Source organism: Amphibalanus amphitrite, unplaced genomic scaffold (genome assembly GCF_019059575.1).
Source record: "Amphibalanus amphitrite isolate SeventyFive unplaced genomic scaffold, NRLGWU_Aamphi_draft 000256F_arrow, whole genome shotgun sequence".
Classification (NCBI taxonomy): Eukaryota; Metazoa; Arthropoda; class Thecostraca; order Balanomorpha; family Balanidae; genus Amphibalanus; species Amphibalanus amphitrite.
The window spans coordinates 122,917-147,646 of NW_024881751.1; the positions used below are offsets into that span (position 1 = coordinate 122,917).

Here is a 24,730-nt window from a genome sequence, read left to right on the forward strand (position 1 = left end):
AATTTCGTCATAGGCAGCACGCTTGACTTTTCCGCGAAGCTCTAGCTTGATCAGGGGCCAAACGGCTGAGCGGGGGTCCAATTGAACCCCCTATACTTTGGTGATTATGCACATTTACAGGTAAAATTCTCACCAGGACACACCAGCCAACATCTGTGCACAATCTGGCTACAATTCTACCTATGGTTTGCCCTCTACGAATAAATACGTGCTAGATCGGAAAAATCCCCACTGTGCATTGCACCAAGTATCGCCGCCTTGCACCTTTTACTGTATTCGCACTAACTTCCTCCGCCACTTCACTCCACTCCACCACCGCCGTCCCACATCGCTACTCCTGCCATCACCGTCCGTATCTCACGGGTCCGTTTACCTGCCCCAGAAGCAGTGTTTGCTCGCTGGCTGCGCCCCCGTGGGTCGTTTTGTCGCTCGGCGGCACTGGGCGGGGGCGGGCCGCAGTCGAGCGGGGCGGGGACGGGCCCGTTTGTTGCGGCGTCCCAATTCGACTTTCGCCTGGCGCGCAGCGCTGATGGAGCGTGTGCAAACAATGCGCCTCGACCGCGTTCGGTCTTCTTTGAACGGTGCTCGGTCGCTTCGGTAGAGCCGTGAGTGCCGTGGTAATGTGCCGCCCAGCGGGGGACGTGCTGAGACGGGGCGAGGTGGAGGACAGGATAGGTAGGGCGGATCGAGACTCGGCTGTGAAGGGACCTGATGGAACTTCATCAGCATAGAATTGGTGCTGTCGCTAGGCTGTATTGGTTGGTCACTGATGTGGCGTAGCTTCGGTAGTGAAGTAACATGTCACGATCTGACTCGGAAGTCCCTATAGTCCATTCTGGGCACTGATTTGCCACTTTCATCGCCCACCGCCCAGAGGTCGCCTATTCACTGTCACGTGCAGTTCTCAGTTCAGCATAGATCACAGCTCCCAGGCTGTGCCTGATTACTTCCCACTTGATTTCCCAGCCGGTGAAGCAATCATCCCACCAGCTTCCAATCACCTTCCTTCCTCCAGACTCGGTTGGACAAGGTGTGAATGTGCTGGACACGATCCACATTGAGCTGAGCTTCATTGTAGTACCGGTAACGGCCCCATAGCGGGGCGGTGGCCGCCCTCCGGCGCTGACCCCGTGAGAGAGGTCACTCGAGCGGTGTGATAGTGACACAGTTGACGGATAGCCACGGCGCGGGTCGGGGATTTCGGTGTTTTTCTGGTCAATCTGCTGTTGCGATAGTGAGATTGCAACTCATGAGATCCGCCTTTTCACTTACAAAAATCGTGCAGCGATTCTTGCTGGCGTCTGTTGGTTTGTTGGCTGCATTTTTGTGTGGTCAAGTGAGCGTACTACTGTCCTCGAATGTGTGAGGATTACACGCCTCTCTCACGCTGCTGCGTGAGCCTCTCATTAGTACTACCAGTGGTAGTCGTGTCACAATTAAGCCAAACACCGCTATCCCCTGATGGATCATGTAGACATAACTGCCTCATTCCATTCCGTCGCTGGCAAATTGTGTCACAGACAGACAAATTTCGCCGGCGCCGGTACTAGCGGAATAATTTTGACGTCAGTCACCAGCGCTATAATTTTGCCGCCTGATACGACTGATATGCCGGTTTTGTGTGCTCATTTTAGAGAAAAGTGGTATAAGCACTCGGTAAACCATCCACGCAGACTGTAAAGCTTCTTATCAGTCGGCTGGTGCCTGTGGTTATTCTAGCGCAGTGACGCCAGTGTTGCCTCACTGGTTATGGTTGAACTTTCATGAACGGGCGAATGCAGTTAGTCCGAGCTGGGTTTGTTCCGCGTCTGTGAAAAGCCGTCCGGCCTGACAGCGTGCTTTGCGATGCGTGTCTTATTTCTGAGAGAATTCGCAAAACGTGCGAACTCGGCTGCTTCTGGTAGCGATTACAAGCTACTGTGCGAGTTTCTGCGTCATAATTTTTCGTGTGGAAATGTTGAACGCGATAAGGATAATTAAAAAGTGATCCTTAGATTGCTGCATGACTCGAAGGGTTTTGGACGAAGTGAAACTCTGATTTGAGACCTAGGTAACAAAGCTCCGTGTGCTACTTTTGCATTACGCACACATTTCTTATCTGTAGATTATCTGCAGTGCCGATAGTGGCTCTCCTGATCCTTTTCTCATTGATAATTTTTTAGCGCTACAGCTGAAGAAGCCCTTCGTTTCTGTACTTTCCCTCGTATTTCACTGTCCGGAAATGATCCTATTAATTGACATTTCCCTGCCTCTGAATCCTTCAGGCTTCTTTTAATGAGGTGAATGATCTTTTTATGACCTCTCCATGGGTGATTATTTGACCTAAAGACGTGCTGACATCTGAGTAGTCAGGACGCCATAGGGACTATAGGAAACCGGTGCTGGTGAAAGCATGTGAGGCGTCCGCGTGATTCTGGACTGGATATTCGTGACTTCTGCCTTAGACCGACCATGGCCGTGATCATGCGATTTATGAAATGGGCTTCACTGAAAGCGTTGAAGTTCTTGATTTGGCTTCGACGATTTGTTTTGCAGCTGTTGCTATTTTCGGAGATCTTCACATTGTTTTGACAATGTTGTGACTCACCGTGTTCGGTGAACATTCAAACAAATTATTCAACAAACAAATTATTCATTCATATGTTTTTATCTGATAGGAATGCCTGTACAGCCCTCAACTCCACAAATTTATCTCCTCCAGTCACAGTGCGTGCCTTTCACAAAATGGCTAAGCATTGAGATGTAGTCTTTGCTGTTTACGAGTTGCGAAGGAAGGCATTGCCGATTTTGCTTACGCTCGTCACAGTTACACAGGAATTACGAACGTATGCACTTTTTGCCAACATCCAATACAATGTGTCGACTGAGGACTAAGTTCCCATGGGACCACCCTGAAAACAATCACTGCTCGTTTGTCGGTGTGCCCCGTGATGAAGCAATCGGGGCTGTTTTGTCTGCCGGGCCGGGCCTGTACGTGGGATTACCGCATGCATCATACGGTGTAGTAATTACTGTCTCTGTCCGGCCCGACCCGTGGGGGGAGGGCTGCGATTCATTTGACAACGCGCTATTGCGTGCCTCGCAGCCTTTGTTGGGCGTTGAGTACATGGGAAAACGCACAGCGAGGCATGCGTCTACGTGTGTAGTCTTGGATTATGAGGTCGGCGGTGCGCCGGCGGCCGTACTCGATAATTTGTTAGAGAGATTCGTGATAAAAGTACAATGCCTTCGGTCACAGATTATTGATTGTAGGTGGCCTCAATTGTGATGTGATTATGGCAATCATTGGTACAAATAGTTTACATTGATTCTTCAGAATATTTCATGAAAAGTTCAGCTTTATGATTTCAAGTGATTCTCATTCATGTCATTCTTGAGAATTGTTCGTTTGTATCGGAATTCAGCAGCGTTGTTATGTCAGCCACCTTGGTGGCCGCTCTACTCAGTTCAGGCCCATTTCCACAGTAACTCTGGTACTGAATTTGGTGTCCGGGCGGCGGTGGCTTCAAGCGTGGTAGTTCTATTGACCCATTCATGGGTGCAGCAGTCGCCGCCGCGGTCTGCACCCATTTCCGGTCAACACCGGAAGCGGCTACAACCAAGGCCCGCTCCAACTGATGGTCAGTCAGCTGATTCCATGACGGAGTTGGGTAGGTTAGGTTAGCGCTAGGTGAGACAGTACAGCACATGTTGAGGACTTGAGGGTAGACTTTTTTTAGATTTCCTTGATCTTTTTTCCGATGGGTGTTCCGATGGAACGATGTCATCGACCTCGTCGTCTTCGCTTAGGCGAAGATGTGCTTTTCTCAATCACTCTCGCCTTTCTATTCTGTAATCAATTCGAGCAGCAAGTTTCAATGACTACGCTGTACCGGCCAGTTGCCATGATGTCCGAGTGTTCACCATCTGCCGTGTGTTTCCTTTCGTCTGAACTACATAATATCTCCACTGGGTGGAGACACTGATCCACACAGGTGAGAGTGACCTGGTCACGTGTCACCCGTATCCAGTCCGTGCTGTGGGTCATGTGACCGGACCGGTACGTGATCGGTGCCGCCGCCGACCCGCGGCCGTCGGACGTGATGACGTGTGGCCGCTCTCGATGACGCCGGCAGCATGATGACGGCGCAGAGCGTGCCGAGACACGGCGCCAGGGTCTGATGACGACGGCGGGAAAGGGGTTGGCGACGGGGCTAGCTGACCTCAGCAATCAGTTTAGCTAGCAGGATGCCAGAAATTGTAGACCAAAGGCTTGCTTTGATCAATCGGCGGACTTGCTAGCTGAGTGGACTGGAAAGGCGCTAAGGCGCCTTTCAAGTGGTACTTTGAAGCAGAATGGCATCATCGCAGAAAGATTGAAATATCTGCCGCATTTAGCAGCTATTATGTGGTATGGCTTTCTTCCTTCCATGTCCACTCAGCTAGCGACTGCTATCCTACTCTCAGGCACAGCGCACACCTCTCTCGTCTATGCCCGTCCTCCAGACGTCTCGTGCGACACCCGACACCTGTCTGCTCCCCCTCCACCCCCCCCCCCCCCCACCGAGGAGGCAGCTCTCAGCCAGTGTTTGTTTGGTGTCTGTTCGGTTTGGCAGCGGGAAGGTGTCCGGTGAGTGGCCCGCTGGGACAGCCACACGACTCTGTGAGGGCTGTTGGCGCACTCCCATGGTGGTTGTGGAAACTAAGGGACAGACCTCAGCCGCTTGGGCAGTGGCTCATCTCCAGAGTTCTGGCTGGCCTGCCCTGTGCGCTGCACGTTACGCTCAACTTTCGCTGGCAAGAGAGGCCTGGGGAAGTTGCGATTGGTTACAATCGAACGAGATATCTGCATCTGGCGCAATTGTCTTAGTAGCAGAGAAAATGTTTGATCCAGCTTGTAGTGTCCTCTTATAACGGTCTGCGGTGTGTACTCGTGTTGACACCACATCGTACGCGCCTGGATCACTTTCACTACGAAACGTAAGACGCCTTATTGCATTCCTGGTATGTGTTTTAGAGGCTCACGGCCTTCGAGTGCAGGCGCCCAATTATTTGTGGCATTGCATGGTAGCGGATCCATGGTATAGCGGTCTTAGCAGCGCTAAATCTTCGTGTGTGGTTTTGTTGGACTGGTTTACCTACAAATGGCCAAGGATTTGTAAATAAGTTTCTTTGCTGTAAGCGGTGATTGCTTGATGTATGCCAAATACCCTGGAATGTCGATTTGTTTTGTATTGAGCAATGAATATAAAGCCGACTGCATTATTCTTCAATAAATATTTTCTAGCTTACCTGTTTCCCGTGTTACGTTACCTGTGAGTATTCGCCAATCTATTCGGCACGAAAAGAATGATCTAGGTCAGATATCATCAAACCCTAAGTGACCGCGTCATCGATCCGCGCGAAGCGCGGTTTCCCTACCACGTGCTATCACGCACATTTCGCTTCTCTCCTCTTCCCCGCAGTCCAACGCCCTTCCACTGAATACCTTCCAAAGATGGGCGCTTTGTCGGGTCTCCCAATGACATCAACAACCCACCTGTGCCAGTGAAACTGAGCGCTGCCTCAGGACGCTGATGCTGCATCTCGGTGACCGTCCCTGCTGGCCACTTTCGCAGTCCGGTGTCACCGTCTGTCGGTTCATAGACGTCGCACGGTTCTCTGTTTAGATCAGTCACGGTGGAGCTCGATTATCGGTCAATAAACGGCACGTGTCGGCGGGCGGGCCAGGTGTTCGTGTGACGTCTGGGAGGGATGCCGCTGCTGTATCAGCGTAGGGTATGTCGGTAGCGATGCCTATGCATACTCACCGTCTCGCCTACTCAGAAAGGAGCATGGAGCGGTAGGATGGGCCGGTGCTGCTGAAGATTGTTTCATTGCTATCAATATTCACAATCGTCGGTGAAGGAGGGTCTGAACGGTCAATGTTGTTAGTGAATAAACACAGGTAAAGACATGGGTGCTAAAGGTTTGCTTGGCAATATGAAGTTCTACATGAGGTGTAGTTTAGGCGCCGATACCCCATCGTGGGTCCCCTCGGCCACTGCGGGTCCCCACCGCGGGCCCACGACGCGTGCGGGACCCCTAACCAACCATTACGCAGGCGGTGTCACGTAGCACGTAGTGCGTGGCGTCTGGTTTCAGGCACAGCCCGTCCGTCGGACGTCTGTTCCGCCGATAAACGGATGCAGATTGTCCGTGAAAGTGACCACCGTCCGCCGGCGGGCGTCGGCCAGCAGACCCGGCGGGCGTGGTGGATCCAACCGCCGCCACCTGCGCTAAATCGCAGACTTTCGGCGGCGGCGGCGGTCTCTTCTAATTTGGGTGACGGCGGCAGTTGAGATGCCGCGGAAAGATCGATCGGGAGATGACCAGGTGTACTCCGGCGGAGCGGCCACCGAGCTACCCCGGGCTCACTTTCATGGGACGCTCATTATCCCCCGCTGGGGAGACTCGATCGGGGTGCAGACTGGCCCGCTTTCCATCGGCTCGACTGATCGACGGGATCGGGTCGATTGCATATCGCCCGCCCGCTGCGCGAAGGTCGATTGCCGGCGAGTTTCGATTATCTTGTCTGATTGTCTGCCAGATAGGAGGCTCAAGTGGAAAGCTCCTAGTTTTTGTTCATGGCTCATTGATACGTTTTAGGTCTTCCCCCTCTCACTTTTTTACTTGTTATGTCGACAAGACTTTCTTCCTTACAAAGATAGAAATGTCATTACTTTTTATGCACGTAAACGTTTCACCCTACATGCTGCCATGCACTGCCCCGTTTTATTTATTGTTCTTAATTGCGCTGACAGAGCCACCATTTAACGACTGACATGACATCTCATCTGTTCCAGGACCGCTCCCGGCGAGTTTTCGCCACCTGAAAACGCCGGTGAGCTTCTCGATGTCATCCCTGCAGCCTGCCGGGTTCCACACTCCGGAGACGGCGGCCGTGCGGCTGCGAGCCGACCGACCCTACAACAGCCTCTGCAGGAAACGGTAAACACCCCGGGGTTCAGGTCAACTTCTGAGGTCGCTTCCTTGAGGTGGCTTTTTGGAAGATAGTTTTGACGTTTCTGTCGACGTTTCTGGGTGTCTGTTTAGGTGTGCTTTTTGTTTTGTGAAATTGTTGTTCTACCATTCTCTGATTTTAAGAACGTCTCTTCCTCTTCTATTTCTATTGTCCGTTTCCTTTGTTCCCTCGCTGCCGAGTATTTTCATTCTGTCGATAATCCATCTCCCGTGTGTGGGTTGCGGTGTTTACCCCCGGCCGTATGCCGCAGCGCGCGCGGTAACCTGACCGGCCGGCCGTGCGCTGGAGGATGTCAACATCCGCTCTCCCCCACCGCCGGGTCTGCTTTGTCCGGCTGCCGCGCTCAACCTCAGCCTTTGTCGCGGCTCCAGCTGCTTGCCCTCAACTCCAGCCTGAATCTAGGCTCGGTTGAGTTACATTTTTAGTCAAACCCAATCATGTCCAGTTCCTTATAGTCGAAATTGATGTGAAAATGATCCAGATTAAAATCCCGATCCAGAACGATTAAAAATGTCCAGTTCCATGTCATTTGTCTAACCATCTTCTGTTTCAGCAATTGCTTTCACATTTTTTATTGAATTGCAGGCTCAAGTCCACTGCTAAGGGCATGCTAAGCCATAACCATAGCAGTAGGCTACTCTTCATCCGTAATACAGTAGTCTATGCCATAGCCTAGACAGCCAATCTCAGCTCCTCCCACTCCCCTGTCCCCTGTCTCACTGTCACCGTGCCTCTGTCGTCGCGTGATGCTTCTTCCGGCGGTGGGCGTCATTCGTTTGCTTGTGTTGGCCGTCTGTTGGTCTCTGGCGCGTGCAGCCTGTCGCGTCTGCCATCACCACTCCGCCGGCTGCGGGGGCGTGTCACCCCCGCTGTAAAACAGACGCGTGTCGGCGCTTATGTCAGTCGGTCTGACGCCACCTGAGAACCTGTTCGACGATGTCGCGCACAGGTGCCGACGTCCAAATGTCAGACCAATTAGGGGCGTGTTCTGTGTATGTAAGTGGCGGAGCGACTGGTATGTGCTTTGGGTGAACAGTTAGTCGATGGGTGCCCGGAATTCTGGCTGGGAATGTGAAGGTATTCGATGGCCAACGGACTGACTTAGGAGACGGAGACTCCTCATTCCAGATGGTTGAAAAGTCAGGAGGCATGGCGAGGATGTCAAATGGTCGTCAAAGACTCATGTCTAGTCCAATGAGCTTGTTTGGCTGTGATTGATAGGAAGATCTTTATCAAAGCCTGGAATCCACTGCCCAATGCATGCAGCTCATGTTACAGCCAATTAAAGACGAGAGATTATTGTTGATAGGCAGATGTAATATGATGCCTGGATGCATATTTTTAGATAAATCACTGTGTCACGAATTGCATCTTAGTTTTGTCCAACTAACATTATCGATGTACAAAAATCGTTTCACCACGCCGAGATGTCAACTCTACCCCGCTCCCCTGCGCAGCACCCAGTGCATGACCTGACCTGCCGTGTGACCTATGTGACCGGCAGGAAGGAGCGCAGCACGGCTGACCCGTCCCACCGACAGTCGTGGGGCAGTGAGGTCAGCAAAGACTCCTTCTGGGAGGCACTCGAGCCCAGCTACGCCTTCCTCATGGCCGACCAGCTTATCGAGTCCTGCAAGGTGGGAATATGAGAGTCCTGAGGATCATAACTCCTCGTAGGGACTTGGAAACCCGTGGGGCTAGGCTTGGATGTGTTTGTGAGAGATTCATGAAATGATATTTAGAATTTAAACGAGGAGGGAGTGGGACATTGGATGCATTTGGGACGGGCCGGCACATTATGTTTCTTAGGTGGGCGACGCCCATGTGTAAGAATGCTGCGCGGTTTTTTTGACGGTCCTGCGACTGATATGCTAAATGAGACAGAACCAAGGTATCCAATGAGCCATCAGCCGGTGACCGGGACCGGTCGCTCCTTTGAATAGAGGGCTACCAGATGCTAGCTGTCAGTCGCTGATGCTAACATACGAGTCTGCCATTATGCAAAGACTTCGTGTCAATTATGTATTAACTGGGCCCTTTGCAATTCAATAAGTCTTCGATAGTCTATTAACGTGTCTGCGATGCTGGCATCAGCCAGTAAATCATCGAACTACCTTCAAGAGCACTCCCTAACGGCGCTTCATTTGCATTCGTCAGATGCTCCCTCAATGGCCTGCAGAGGCTGCAACATTCAACCCTCTCCCATCATGCATCTGAGCTCTGCACCTTACGCGCAATCCTCGCTGCTCCTTGGTTCTGTCCTATTCACTGTCGTCCTTTCATTTATCTCCCGTCACTGCACTCCTATTCATTGCAGTGAGATACTGCAGGAGTGAGCATTTAGCAGCGCTGCAGTCTGTAAAGGAATGAAGGGATGGGAGGGACGCAACTGGGGGGGGGGGGGGGGAGGATCTACCTGATGTTCAGGTGGCGCTGCTGTCAGGCCTGGAAGCCGTCAGTTTACTGAAACACAACCCTTCTGGGATGTCTCATGTCTCTAACATCATGCCTTACATTTCATCGTCAGCATGAGCTCGTGTGTCTTATTAGTCTGTCCACGTGCTCACCGAAGTGAGAATGTCCCGGCGATGTGACCCTGGGCCCTGGGGTGATAAATGAACACCAGGTCAGAGGGCGGAGGGGTGCGCCGTCTCCGGGGGCAGTCTGCCGTCTAGACGCGGCCTGCGGTTGCCTAGCAACGGGTGACGTCACGGCGGACTCGGGCTGTGACTCATGGTTCGACAGGGAAGATCTTGGGGAAGATCAGGGAGGGGCTCTGTTGATTGTTGATGTGACCAGTGGATGTATCAGTATGTACCGTATAGCTTCCTTGTTTGGGCTTGATATCGCTGTGCTGTATGTATGTACTATCTTTGTGAAGACTCACCTGGATTTAAGAGGTACTCATGGGTAGTTTTGTGATGTCAAAAAGATATCAAATGGTCAGATGGCTGCAACTGACTTCCGCCTGGTACATGCCGTTAGTCCGTATGTATTAGGAATGCAAAACATATTGCATATGCACATTACACCTTCAGGCAATATGCAGCTGTTATTCACTGTCCAGAGTGTTCGCACTACTGTTTGCTACTGTCTAGATTAGGAGAATAAACATCCAACCAAGTAGTTCTGTAAAGCTACAAGGCACAGTGAAGCGACCAATCCCCGGTGGTCTTTTCGCAACAGGTACCTGGAAGCTCAGTAGTATAGTTTTATGTTGGTAGTACAAGTCAGTGCAATGAAAGGAAAATTGTCGTTTGTGGGTGGCTGCTTTCAATCAAGCTTTGATTGTTGTGCAGTATTTTTGTGTGTCCCAAACTTCCTCAGTGAGGGATTAATGTCTTTTGTTCATGACGTTGCGCAATTTTCAGGGCTGTGCGCTGTGCTATGCAGTGTGACGGCGAGTAGTAGCCACATGCTTCGATTAGTTATGTTGACTACTTCCCGCTGAAGCTCACGATACATCTCATTCGCTGATGCCAACGTAGTTCAGCCTAGTCTCTCGTTTTGTGCCGTCCATTGTTTCCCAACTCTAACGACACCTTTCGGCTTTTCCTGCATCAGTTGTTGACCTTAGGACCCTGTGAAGTGCTGCAGGGCGTGTAACAACCATTTAGCCGCTGTTTGACTCCTGTTCAGTCACTTCCTTCCTGTCAACTGTGTGTAACGGGCGGTGCTCTCTCTCGCTCAGTGTTTGCGGCTGTCGGAGTGTGAGGAATTCTCCCGTCGGTCGATCGGTCACCCTGACCGTTCTGCCCCCGTCCTCCCTGCCCTCTGCTCTGCCCCTCGGCTACCGTCAGCTGTATTTGCGTTTCGGTCCGTAATTGCCATCCATTCCTCACACCCAAATGCCGGTCGAATGTTTTGTTCGCTCCCCATTGCGGGCCAATGGCCTCGTGAGCAGACTGGTGTTTTGGGACTACAAGCGCGCCACCCAGCAGAGATGTGGATAGCTGGGAGTGTTCAGGCTGGTGGATAGGTGGCGCCCTAAGCCAGCTTCAATGGAGCCTAGCACCGAGGACGCTGTCCTACACTCTAGCGTTGGTGTGACCCCCGCCTCACCCACTATGTTATCAGTTGGCCAGTGCCGACCTAACCTGACCTACCCCTCCCTTTCCCCTTTCATGAGGCCAGCGGCGACCTGACCTGACCTCCCCTCTCCCCGTTTCAGGAGGCCAGCGGCGACCTGACCTGGGACGCCACCGACGTACCGGGCATGGACTCGACGTGGTCATACGGCGAGTTCATGGATCAGTACAACGAGCTCTACCAGTGGCTGAACGAGATCCAGGTGGTCATCTACAGCTCGCCCAAGAACATCACCGATCGCAGACTTCGCGAGGTACGAGACGGCGGGCTCAGAAACACCCTAGAACGCCGTATTTGAGTCTGTGGATATAAAAACATGTCCGTAAAAACGGGTTATATGTAAGCCACGGCATATATGCAATATGCATGACCTTTAGGCATATCCATACTAATAATGCTAGGGCAAGACTGGTTATACCGGTTATTGATGTTAAACTTCCAAATTTGTTTGTTTTTATTTCAACTTTGTTTTGCATTGGCCATTGCTTATTCCCAGTGCGTTGTGTTTTTACTGTCTGATCCCGCGCGATTGGAGCAAGCCATCCGCGCCGCCATGTTTGTCCAAATCTCACGTAGCGCTGGGATAGCACATGACTAACGACTTGGTGTCACTCCTGTTATTGATGAGCCCCGTCAGACTGAGACCTTGAGCTGTCAGGGGTGGTTTAAATGCCTGTCTCTTTTATTAAGACTCCACTCACTTGGTTTTTCACGTCTAGCATTCAACTCGTGAGAGGCTTGAATGGTGGAATTCGTGCAGTGCAACTTAATAACGAGTTGGCTTTTTCAAAGTGACTGTTAATTTTTGAAATTCTAGCAGATGTTTGAGAACTTGTATTGTTCTAAAGAAGCTTGGACCGTTTGTCGAAAGACCACACAACAGTGCCTCATTTAGAAAAAAAAAACATGCGAAGGGAGATCAAGGCTTCGAGAGGATTACAGTTATAGTTGCACGGTTTGACAACAGAATGGAATGATGTATTGGAATATGGCTCGGTTGTCGAGCACACTGGTATCGGTGTAAGCTAGGAGTTCCCGAGTAATTTCTTTTGGCAATATAAGAGGATTGTGCTTGATCATGTCGTGACTCAAGTTGATCACTATCTTGACGTTCCACACAAAAAAAAAAAATATTTGTTTGCTGGTATCTTACCCAATTTGTTCCTGTTGACCCGTCGGGAAGGAAACAAGCGACGCTGAATCACTTTCTGAGAAGATATCCTTGACATTTGACAATGATTGGAAGCCACTTTTCTGTTGCCGTTAAGGCTCATCCAGCGAATACCACCGCCCCTGAGAGACTTGAAGAAGGCATGCGGTTCTACAAATACTTATGGTACTTAAATGTGGTTTCAGCGATACTTGTTTAGCCTGGCTTATATCCAGAAGGTTAGCTATATCGGTATGATGCGATGAATCACCCTCTTTCCTTCCATCTCACTGGTAAAACTTGACCTATTCTCTTCTTTATTTCCCATAATCTCGGTCATATGAGGTGAAGAGGCAGCGACCCACCGCTGTGAGACTATCACTGAGATGACCTGCAGGCTGCAACATCCCCATTCGTCACTGATTTGTCGCTTTTCTCAGATCCATCGCCACTTCTCTGACCTTTCACTCTCCACTTTGACCGACCTCTGCTGGTTCTTCGCGCTAGCAACCCGCGTCTTTATTTTTTTTTCATCATGCTCCCCGAATTGTCCAATTTGCACCTATTGTCTCTCCCTCAGAGGCCTTTGATACAGGACAGATGACCCTGAGAGGCTCAGAAAGGGGAGGGGAAGGCTGGTCCTGGGAATGGAGCTTTCCTACCTTTACTCTGACATGACGGATGTCGGATATTCTGTGACCTCTGCTACAGACTCAGCCTGTGTCTGTGCCCGCCGCTATACCCGCCTATCACTTTCGAGTATCTCTAACTTTTCTCTCTCGCCCACAGTCTCACATGGAGGAGATTCAGCGCAAGTCGTACCGTCGCACTCTGTCCCTCCTCCCTATCGACCCCTCTCTGACCTCTCTCTTCCTCTTACAGTCTCACATGGAGGAGATTCAGCGCAAGTCGTACCGTCGCACCCTGCTGGCGGAGCAGAGCTGCCGACTCCAGAGGCGGCAGCCGGAGCTCCGAGAGGAGGTCCAGTGGAGGCTGGCTCACCTGACGGCCAAGTGGGACACCCTGCTGCAGTGTGTGCGGCCGCCGTCCCCGCCCCCCGCGGGGCACACCGCAGACCCGGACATCGCCGATATTGGGCCAGGTGAGAAACACCCCGCTCCCGCTCCCTCCTCTCCGCCGTCACCGCCGCCAGCGGGGCACACGGCAGACCCAGACATCGCCGATATAGGGCCAGGTGAGATACACCCCGCTCCCCCCCTCACCGCCGTCCCCACCCCCAGCGGGGCACACCGCAGACCCGGACATCGCCGATATTGGGCCAGGTAAGATACCCCCCCCCCCCCCCTCCCCTCCCAGTGGTTCATACGGCCGACCCGACATCGCATATATTGGGCCAGGTGGGATGAAGTAACGATGCATCTGTCAACTAAATGATGAACCGGACGTCGAGCTTGTTGCTAATCCAACTGTAACGCAGATGCGTTGCATTTTTTTCATCTTTCATGCTGAACTGCAAGCTGTGCCACAAGCTGAAACACGGCCATCTGCGAGCGCCGCACAGACACGGTCAGCCGGCTAAATCGGCTGTGATACCCTCTCTCCATCCCAGCTGGCGTCCACACAGACGGCGCAGTAGGCTCTGACAAACAGGAGTCCTCTATAGATGACCACATGACCCCACTTCATGAGAACCCGGATCTGAAGCCAACAAATAGCATACCGAAACGCGCCATTCTGCCAGCCTCGAGCCATTAATCAGTTTAGCCTTTGGAAAACAAGACTCTGTCCCACGCTCGGCACCCCGCCAGAGAACAAGGAGAGGGGAGTGCAGACCGGCCCTGATTTGAACCAAAACAAGAAAGGGGAGCGGAGACCGACCCGGGTTGTACGAAAACAGGATGAAATGGAACTCGGTCGCCAACGACAAAATATAGGACATCTGGCCGGACCTGACTTCAAAACAAGGGGAGCAGAGGGCCAGGCCCGCCACCTGGCGCCTCAGGCGCCGTGAGCGCCGGCGGCGAATTCCACCCGGTCGCTGCGTGAAAGGGTGCGACTGCCATGGCCGGAGGGGAACCGAACTTTGTCAGCAAATCACGAACTTTCGAGGGCGGAGCCGAGTGCAGCTTCTGAGAATGGAGGACGGAGATTGGACAAGGTGATGCTGCCCGGCCCTCTGAAGTATGACGTCATCATAAGTATAAGTTGATGAAACGGAACTGAAAAGCTCTCTCGGACGACGCATTCCGCGCTCTCTGGTCCTCGCTCTCTCGGACGACGCATCCCGCGCCGGTGGCACTCTCGGCCCACGTCTCTCGTCTGACATCGCGGACAGCCCACGAGACACCAGCGGCTGGCATCACGGCGCCGGCGGCGGCTCTGGCCGCCGGGCCGGGCGCTGGACGGACACGACCATCATGTCAGCGACTCCATCTCAAGTAAGGTCACGCGGTGAACACGGGTGCGCACCTAGTCCCTAAAATCCTTCAAGTAACCCCCCCCCCTCGTTACTGCTATGTGAGCCACATTATATTCCCCTTTTTAGGTGTCGTCTGCAATGTTTTAGGCCATTCAGTTTAGGTAGTTAAATTTATTCTTGGGACTTTCAGTCTAGGTAGCTTAAGTTCACAATTCGATTTCGGTAAACTATGTAACTGTGCGCGTGGCGCGAGACGCGTGCCGACGTGGACCCTCGTCCGGCGCCCCGTGGTGATTAAGGCGGACGGAGGGGATTATACACCGTGGGGAGTCTGGAAAGGGACGGGCGACTGTGTACCGCACCGCGCGGCTTGTGGGGCTCAGTTGATGGGCGGCCTGGGCCCAGAATGTTTCTTTTAAATTTGACGTGTAAGGGAATTTAAGGTGTTGCGTCGGAGTATGTAAATAAATGGGACTTGTAAATATTGAAATACGAGTGTGAGTATAGTGCTGAAGGGCAGGGATCGGAGGATGGAGCATAAAAGGCCATATGCCAACCCACAGTCGGGAAAGAGGTCATTTCCAAGGTGTCTGGCCAGAGCAATTTACAACGATCAGTTTTCTTTATCTGTTTGATTTTACACAGTGCACACAGGGATTATACGGGGAGCACAGAACACACACAGGACCTCCCTAGCCTAGCCGATACTGGAGCTTCTCCGGTTGACTCCTAAGTGCCCTTGCCAGTGGATTTCCTGGCACTCCATCCTCCCCAAATTATCCCACGGTCCAAACAATAGCGATTACACACAACATACACAGGACCTCCCTAGCCTAACCGATACTGGAGCTTCTCCGGTTGACTCCTAAGTGCCCTTGCCAGTGGATTTCCTGGCACTCCATCCTCCCCAAATTATCCCACAGTCCAAACAATAGCGATTACACACAATACACACAGGACCTCCCTGACCTAACCGATACTGGAGCTTCTCCGGTTGACTCCTAAGTGCCCTTGCCAGTGGATTTCCTGGCACTCCATCCTCCCCAAATTATCCCACGGTCCAAACAATAGCGATTACACACAACACACACACGACCTCCCTAGCCTAACCGATACTGGAGCTTCTCCGGTTGACTCCTAAGTGCCCTTGCCAGTGGATTTCCTGGCACTCCATCCTCCCCAAATTATCCCACGGTCCAAACAATAGCGATTACACACAACATACACAGGACCTCCCTAGCCTAACCGATACTGGAGCTTCTCCGGTTGACTCCTAAGTGCCCTTGCCAGTGGATTTCCTGGCACTCCATCCTCCCCAAATTATCCCACGGTCCAACAATAGCGATTACACACAACACACACCGGACCTCCCTAGCCTAGCCGATACTGGAGCTTCTCCGGTTGACTCCTAAGTGCCCTTGCCAGTGGATTTCCTGGCACTCCATCCTCCCCAAATTATCCCACGGTCCAAATAATAGCGATTACACACAATACACACAGGACCTCCCTGACCTAACCGATACTGGAGCTTCTCCGGTTGACTCCTAAGTGCCCTTGCCAGTGGATTTCCTGGCACTCCATCCTCCCCGAATTATCCCACGGTCCAAACGATAGCGATTATACACAACACATACAGGACCTCCCTAGCCCAACCGATACTGGAGCTCCTCCGGTTGACTCCCAAATGCCCTCGCCAGCGGATTTCCTGGCACTCCACTAATCAATTTACCAACGGTCCGCACACAAGCAACACACTAGACCTTGTTGCACACGAAATATATGTAATTTTATTCTACATGGACACTGCAAGGGATGGAACCGGGGAGATAGATGATGCACGTCACGCCCCTGTGCGTGGAGAATCCACCGACGCGGCCATGGGTTAGGAGGGAGATGAGACGCGAGTAGAGACGCGGACTGTACAAATAGAAAAATCGGGTTTCCCGAATGGCGCTAAACTCGGACAGACCCCACTAGATATAAGGCCTCGATTGAGTAAGCCCTGGATGCGTGCAATAAGTCGCGAAATTAAACGTGAGGATGAAGGCGAGTCGGGCACAGACCGCCGAGGAGGGTTTCAAGAAATGTTACCCGGTCAGCCTCGTGTCCTGGCTCGGAGGGGACGACGGGCTGTAGTCTGTCTAACCTCTGGCTAGCGGGACACGGGACCAGTGGCCCGATTGTTCCGGCCCAGGGTAGGCCTGGGTGATAATTAAGGTCACGTGGGCCGTCGCCTGGGATGTGTATCGGCGGGTGGGCCGCCGCGAGATGACGGTGTTCCGTCTCGGATTAACAGCCTCGGAGGCTGGGCAGATTTTAGGCTGCCGGGCTGGCCCGGAAGCCCTGAACTATGACTGGAGCGAGATGCGGTCATCAGTATCACGGATGGACCTTAGTTACCCAGCCCGGTTTCAAAAAGATAGGTAGGCCCGCTATCGGTCCCTCAAGTGGTCGGCGCGGGACGTCATTTGAAGAGCGACATAGATAGTTTCGGAGGTGGTTAGGACCCCGGGCGTCTTAGCGAGGGAATCGTATGCCGCCGGAAGAGTAATGCCCCGCGAAGGAACGTATAATGCCGCAAGACGGGGGTGAACATTAGATACCGAGCATTCGAGTCGGGTGATCGCAGTCAGACGGTGCTGGCCACCCGCAGTCAGTCGAGTAGCTCCGGCCATGCTCTGGTCCTTTCGAATAGGTCTGTGACGACAGCTTAACTACCAGCCACGGATAGATAGGGCTTTGGACGCCTATGTGCTGGTAGTCGACGATGTGTGTTGAGTGCAGGATATCCCCGAGTGGACCTGCGTGCGTGGAAGACGCGTGTCGTCTTTGTAGTTAGCCGACGAGAGCTAACCTTTTTTTAGGTCGCCGGGTTGGCCCGGAAACCCTGAACTATGGCTGGTGCGAGATGCGGTCATTAGTATCACGGGACTGTACACGGAGAGGAATCGGAATTCCTAAATGAAGCTCAGCTCGGATAGACCCCACTTAAATAGTAGGCCTCGCTTGGGTAAGCCCTGGATACGTGCAATAAGTCGCGAAGTGAAGAGAAAGGATGAGAGCGAGTTGAGGATCGATTATTGAGGATGAGTGCATAGCCGACGAAGGCTAATCCGTTCGGTTGCCGGCGCGGGCCCCATAAAGCCGTGGCTATACGGAGACGATGCAGGCAGCCCGGAGGGACCTAGTGACCCCGCCCGGTTTTAAAAGATAGGTTAGGTCCGCTATCGGTCCATTGAGTGATCAGCGCAGGATGACATTCGATAAGTGACGTAGGTAGTTTCGGAGATGGTTAGGACCCCAGGCGTCTTAGCGAGGAGACGTATGCCGCCGGTTAAGTAATGTCCCGCGAAGAAACGTGTGATGCTGCAGGACGGGGGTGAACATTAAATACCAAAGCATGCGAGTCGGGTGATCGCGGTAAGTCGGTACTGGCCACCCCGCTGTCAGTCGATTTACTCCGGCCGTGCAGCGGTCATTTCGGTTAGGTCTGTGACGACAGCTTAACTACCAGCAACGGATAGATAGGGCTTCGGGCACCTATAACGCTGGTAGTCGTGGATTGTGTGAAGCCAACGGAGGCTTACCCGTTCGGTCGCCGGTGCTGTTCCAAAAGCCGTGGCTATACGGAGACGATGCAGGCAGCCCGGACGGACCTAGTTACCCAGCCCGGTTTCAAATTTTAGATAAGCCCATTGCGGGCCGTGGTACGCTTAGTTTTCGTTTTATTATAGGCAATTTGGCATAAACTGGTAGTCATGGATTCGTGTAAAGCCGACGAACGACTAACCCCTTTCGGTCGCCGGGGGCTGGCCCGAAAACCGCGGCTATACGGAGACGACGCAGGCAGCCCGGACGGACCTTAGTTACCCAGCCCCGGTCTCAAATTTCAAATAAGTCCCCCGCGGAAACCGGACTACACAGTGCCCTGCGAGCCGTAGTCTCGGAACCGCTGGCCGAAGACATTTTTTTTTGTGTAGGTAGTTCGACATGGTGATGGGACGGACCGCAATAAGTCACGTAACGCGAAGGTCGAGTGCCGAAATATGTGGTGGGTCGTATCTCTAATTGTGTAGCGTGAGCATTATGAAGCGTTTGTCTGATGTACGGAACATTGTGGTTATGAAGGGATAACGGTTAAATGACATTTAAGGCCAATGACTCGATAACGACTTTGCGCGCGCCCTAGCACCACCGGGGGAAGTTAGGAAAAAGGGGAGGGACCGGAGATGGTCAACTCTGGTAAATTACGAGGTATAAGTGGACGAATGACATGGTTGTAAGGGGATGGATAAATGGACGAATGATTGATACATATATCTGGTGGGAGATGACCCTCAAGCTAGGAAGGGCGCTGTTGTTTGAGAGTGGGACTTTTTGTTAAATAGAGTTGATTTTCTCTACCAATATGATCGAGGGTAATTGATTAACATTTATCATTATCTCCCATTCCCTAACCCTGGCCTATGTGTTTCCGATGATTGATCGCCCCGAGGTAGAGTCTGAGTCGGAACGGGTTCGCGAGGGGCTGGACACAGAGGAGGGCTTCTAGGAGCGCGCCGACGGAGCTCTCAATAACGAAAGACACTGTCCGGTTAGCTTGCTCTCATCTCACTCCCGAAAGACACTGCCCGGTTAGCCCCGCAACGCCGCGAAAACCCGCTACAGATTTGGCGTTCCCAACGTGGGGCAGGATCAATCAAAGGAAACACGAAGTCGGTGGAGGAACGTGCATTGCCGAACCCAAAGCGAAAATTTCAGAGGAAATGCGAGCGTGAGTGAGAAAACTTATCAATGCATGTCTTAGCTAGATGCAGTGGGAGCTGGTCACTCAGTGAAGCGTTACTCGGGTTAAATTGATTTGACTGAAATCAGAAAGCGTGGATTGCTGGAGGGTGTATATATCTGAATGGAGTGTTATAGGTAACTCGAGAATCAATTTTAAGTGACGGGCGAGCGGGCTTAGTATATTTTTTTTTTTCGGCTACAGGTTTACTAACTAAATTTATGTGGCTCACATCTAGCGAACCCTAACCTTGAGTGAAATCCCGTGATCCAAAGTTAGAGTAATCACACCGAGGATGCCATTTTAACCCAATTTTTAAGAGATTGTACCCATCCTATACCAAAAAGGTGCAGTGACCTATGTGTGACCCGTTGGACTGACCCGCCTCTGGAGAGAACTGACAGGAGACCGGCAACCGTCCACGAGCCGTTCTCCGCGACGGAAAACCCCGTTACAAAGCAGGCAGTCATGTGTGTTGCCGAATCCGATGTATATAATGAAGATACGACTGAGCGCGACGCTATGAAGGTATCGAATGTTGTCGAATGAAATCAGGGCTGAAGAAGGCAAGAATGATAAATAAGACGCGTCATATTGAAAAAAGGTGACGGCAGAGATTGAAGATGATCGAGGTTGTTATTGAAGTAATATGAAGAACAGTAAAGTGAAAGGAAGGAAGGCACACAGCGGAGATTGACGGCGGAAGAAAACAAAATGAAGGAGACCGATGAACACGATGCCACTAATACTGAATTACAATGCAGACCTGAAACCACAGAAGGGAAACAACAACTGAGAAGAAAAAGATGAAATGTTTTGAAAATAATGACATCTCGCGCATTCTCTCCTCAAAATACGAAAGTGGGGAGAGCAAGCGCGCAACAAGGAGTGACGAGAGACGCCGGCACAAAATGCTAGTCATCAACAGCAGACTGGCTGATGCTGACAACCAGTACCAAAGGAGACTCAAAATGAAGACAACGCCTGAAATAAATAACAACAGAAGACCGGAAGAAGGAGGAGACACGAATAGGACCAAAACTACAATGTTGTTAGCAGCTACCATCGCACGTCTATGACGACAAAATCAGACGGCAACCGGAGTAATGGTGACGACAACTACAACCATGGAACATCATTGGCACAACCGTTTGGACAGATCTGAATGTCGCCAGATTCGACCACGGACCACAATGAACAGCCGTAATGGACCGGACCAGCCTAAGAGCCGATTTCTGGCCGCCCGCTGCACTGGAAGGTGGTAATCTGCCCTTCCATCAAATGCAGGCGGCTCCCACTTCCCAGGCTTGGAGACCGACTCATGAGATGTGCTGCAAGTCGGAACGAAGGGCTCATCATCACAGCCAAATAACCGTAGAGCAGACAGCAAGGACAACAGGCCTGGACAACAACACCGACTACATCCGTTCCAGCATCGGCAGTCAAGGTGGGCTACCTCTCCCGTGACTACCAGACCAACTGGGATGCCGGCGGCGACCAGAGCTGTGGCCCATCTACAACAACAGCCGCAAATCATCGGAAAGGCTGCAGTGTAGCCAGTAGCCGCGTCTGCCGCTGGATGTGGCAACCAAACCATCATCGGCAGTCTACACCAGAGCGCAGCCTCTGCGTCCACCAGACCAACAGAAACAGCTCGGAGGTGCGCTAGAGCCACGTTCAACCCAGGCTCAGCCACAGACGACGAGTTCTGGGCCGATCATAGCCAGCCCTGACAGCTCACCAGGGCAGCTGCGTTCGACATCGATGGTCGGCGAGGACTACGACTACAACTACGAGACTGGGGAAATCCGGAACTGGGACACGACTACAGCAGCAGCCGGCCGGTTCGAGACCAAATCGCGGACGACCGCCAGTCCGTCATCGCGGCCATCCCGGACCGGAGCTGTCGTGGCTCATGGAGCCACCATCAGGTGCCGTGCTCACTTCTTTGGCATACCACAATCTGCACCGGTATGTTATCGCTAATTTGATCTGAATTATAGTAACCAAATGTAGCAATGTTATTTTTGTAATGTCATGTGTCGATTATTTCAATGGTTTAATTCAATTTCCATAGTTTGGCGCGCTAATTATTTGATGTGTAGTTGGTGGTGTTTTACGGGATAGTACGTGAGTGTTTTAGTTCTGGAAATGTAAGGATGGCCTGAAATACTGTGCAATGACACAAAAACCCGCACTCCTTATGTCCCAATCATCCAAGCTCGTATTATGCCATCCTCCCCAACCGAACACTCCTGTTGAAATAGCTACCAATCCTTTAGAAGACGGCCACCCGCTCTCGTCACAGAAGTCACCAAGAAACACGACGAAACGGCACCAAATAGCACGGCAGAAGCGGGCTCTCAAACGTTTAGTCGCGGGGCGCGACTATAAAAAGAGGTCTGAAAATGTAACGCAGATGCGTTGCATTTTTTTCATCTTTCATGCTGAACTGCAAGCTGTGCCACAAGCTGAAACACGGCCATCTGCGAGCGCCGCACAGACACGGTCAGCCGGCTAAATCGGCTGTGATACCCTCTCTCCATCCCAGCTGGCGTCCACACAGACGGCGCAGTAGGCTCTGACAAACAGGAGTCCTCTATAGATGACCACCTGACCCCACTTCATGAGAACCCGGATCTGAAGCCAACAAATAGCATACCGAAACGCGCCATTCTGCCAGCCTCGAGCCATTAATCAGTTTAGCCTTTGGAAAACAAGACTCTGTCCCACGCTCGGCACCCCGCCAGAGAACAAGGAGAGGGGAGTGCAGACCGGCCCTGATTTGAACCAAAACAAGAAAGGGGAGCGGAGACCGACCCGGGTTGTACGAAAACAGGATGAAATGGAACTCGGTCGCCAACGACAAAATATAGGACATCTGGCCGGACCTGACTTCAAAACAAGGGGAGCAGAGGGCCAGGCCCGCCACCTGGCGCCTCAGGCGCCGTGAGCGCCGGCGGCGAATTCCACCCGGTCGCTGCGTGAAAGGGTGCGACTGCCATGGCCGGAGGGGAACCGAACTTTGTCAGCAAATCACGAACTTTCGAGGGCGGAGCCGAGTGCAGCTTCTGAGAATGGAGGACGGAGATTGGACAAGGTGATGCTGCCCGGCCCTCTGAAGTATGACGTCATCATAAGTATAAGTTGATGAAACGGAACTGAAAAGCTCTCTCGGACGACGCATTCCGCGCTCTCTGGTCCTCGCTCTCTCGGACGACGCATCCCGCGCCGGTGGCACTCTCGGCCCACGTCTCTCGTCTGACATCGCGGACAGCCCACGAGACACCAGCGGCTGGCATCACGGCGCCGGCGGCGGCTCTGGCCGCCGGGCCGGGCGCTGGACGGACACGACCATCATGTCAGCGACTCCATCTCAAGTAAGGTCACGCGGTGAACACGGGTGCGCACCTAGTCCCTAAAATCCTTCAAGTAACCCCCCCCCCCTCGTTACTGCTATGTGAGCCACATTATATTCCCCTTTTTAGGTGTCGTCTGCAATGTTTTAGGCCATTCAGTTTAGGTAGTTAAATTTATTCTTGGGACTTTCAGTCTAGGTAGCTTAAGTTCACAATTCGATTTCGGTAAACTATGTAACTGTGCGCGTGGCGCGAGACGCGTGCCGACGTGGACCCTCGTCCGGCGCCCCGTGGTGATTAAGGCGGACGGAGGGGATTATACACCGTGGGGAGTCTGGAAAGGGACGGGCGACTGTGTACCGCACCGCGCGGCTTGTGGGGCTCAGTTGATGGGCGGCCTGGGCCCAGAATGTTTCTTTTAAATTTGACGTGTAAGGGAATTTAAGGTGTTGCGTGGGAGTATGTAAATAAATGGGACTTGTAAATATTGAAATACGAGTGTGAGTATAGTGCTGAAGGGCAGGGATCGGAGGATGGAGCATAAAAGGCCATATGCCAACCCACAGTCGGGAAAGAGGTCATTTCCAAGGTGTCTGGCCAGAGCAATTTACAACGATCAGTTTTCTTTATCTGTTTGATTTTACACAGTGCACACAGGGATTATACGTGGAGCACAGAACACACACAGGACCTCCCTAGCCTAGCCGATACTGGAGCTTCTCCGGTTGACTCCTAAGTGCCCTTGCCAGTGGATTTCCTGGCACTCCATCCTCCCCAAATTATCCCACGGTCCAAACAATAGCGATTACACACAACATACACAGGACCTCCCTAGCCTAACCGATACTGGAGCTTCTCCGGTTGACTCCTAAGTGCCCTTGCCAGTGGATTTCCTGGCACTCCATCCTCCCCAAATTATCCCACAGTCCAAACAATAGCGATTACACACAATACACACAGGACCTCCCTGACCTAACCGATACTGGAGCTTCTCCGGTTGACTCCTAAGTGCCCTTGCCAGTGGATTTCCTGGCACTCCATCCTCCCCAAATTATCCCACGGTCCAAACAATAGCGATTACACACAACACACACACGACCTCCCTAGCCTAACCGATACTGGAGCTTCTCCGGTTGACTCCTAAGTGCCCTTGCCAGTGGATTTCCTGGCACTCCATCCTCCCCAAATTATCCCACGGTCCAAACAATAGCGATTACACACAACATACACAGGACCTCCCTAGCCTAACCGATACTGGAGCTTCTCCGGTTGACTCCTAAGTGCCCTTGCCAGTGGATTTCCTGGCACTCCATCCTCCCCAAATTATCCCACGGTCCAACAATAGCGATTACACACAACACACACCGGACCTCCCTAGCCTAGCCGATACTGGAGCTTCTCCGGTTGACTCCTAAGTGCCCTTGCCAGTGGATTTCCTGGCACTCCATCCTCCCCAAATTATCCCACGGTCCAAATAATAGCGATTACACACAATACACACAGGACCTCCCTGACCTAACCGATACTGGAGCTTCTCCGGTTGACTCCTAAGTGCCCTTGCCAGTGGATTTCCTGGCACTCCATCCTCCCCGAATTATCCCACGGTCCAAACGATAGCGATTATACACAACACATACAGGACCTCCCTAGCCCAACCGATACTGGAGCTCCTCCGGTTGACTCCCAAATGCCCTCGCCAGCGGATTTCCTGGCACTCCACTAATCAATTTACCAACGGTCCGCACACAAGCAACACACTAGACCATAGGCGTAGGAACAGGGGGGGCCGGGGGGGCCATGGCCCCCCCACTTTCGGAGGTGGGGGGGCCAGCAATGTTAACTGGCCCCCCCACTTTTTGCTGACTTAAGTGTCTGTCTGTACCTAGGTACCAGTGCTACCACCCGGTAACTTGACAACAATTTAGCTTGCCCTTTAATGAAGATTCCCTTTTGTTTCTACAGC

The 24,730-nt window shown here is 52.2% G+C and overlaps 1 protein-coding gene across 3 annotated transcripts in view; it reads left to right on the top strand.

The window, feature by feature from the left end:
- LOC122386575 overlaps positions 1-24,730 on the top strand; it is a 232,675-nt gene that overhangs the window by 79,994 nt on the left and 127,951 nt on the right. For all 3 annotated transcript variants that reach the window (XM_043375873.1, XM_043375874.1, XM_043375875.1), the window contains 4 exons: positions 6,825-6,969; positions 8,508-8,640; positions 11,175-11,345; positions 13,125-13,344. In XM_043375873.1, coding sequence (XP_043231808.1) covers positions 6,825-6,969; positions 8,508-8,640; positions 11,175-11,345; positions 13,125-13,344 — 669 coding nt within the window. The remainder of the gene's footprint in view (positions 1-6,824; positions 6,970-8,507; positions 8,641-11,174; positions 11,346-13,124; positions 13,345-24,730) is intronic.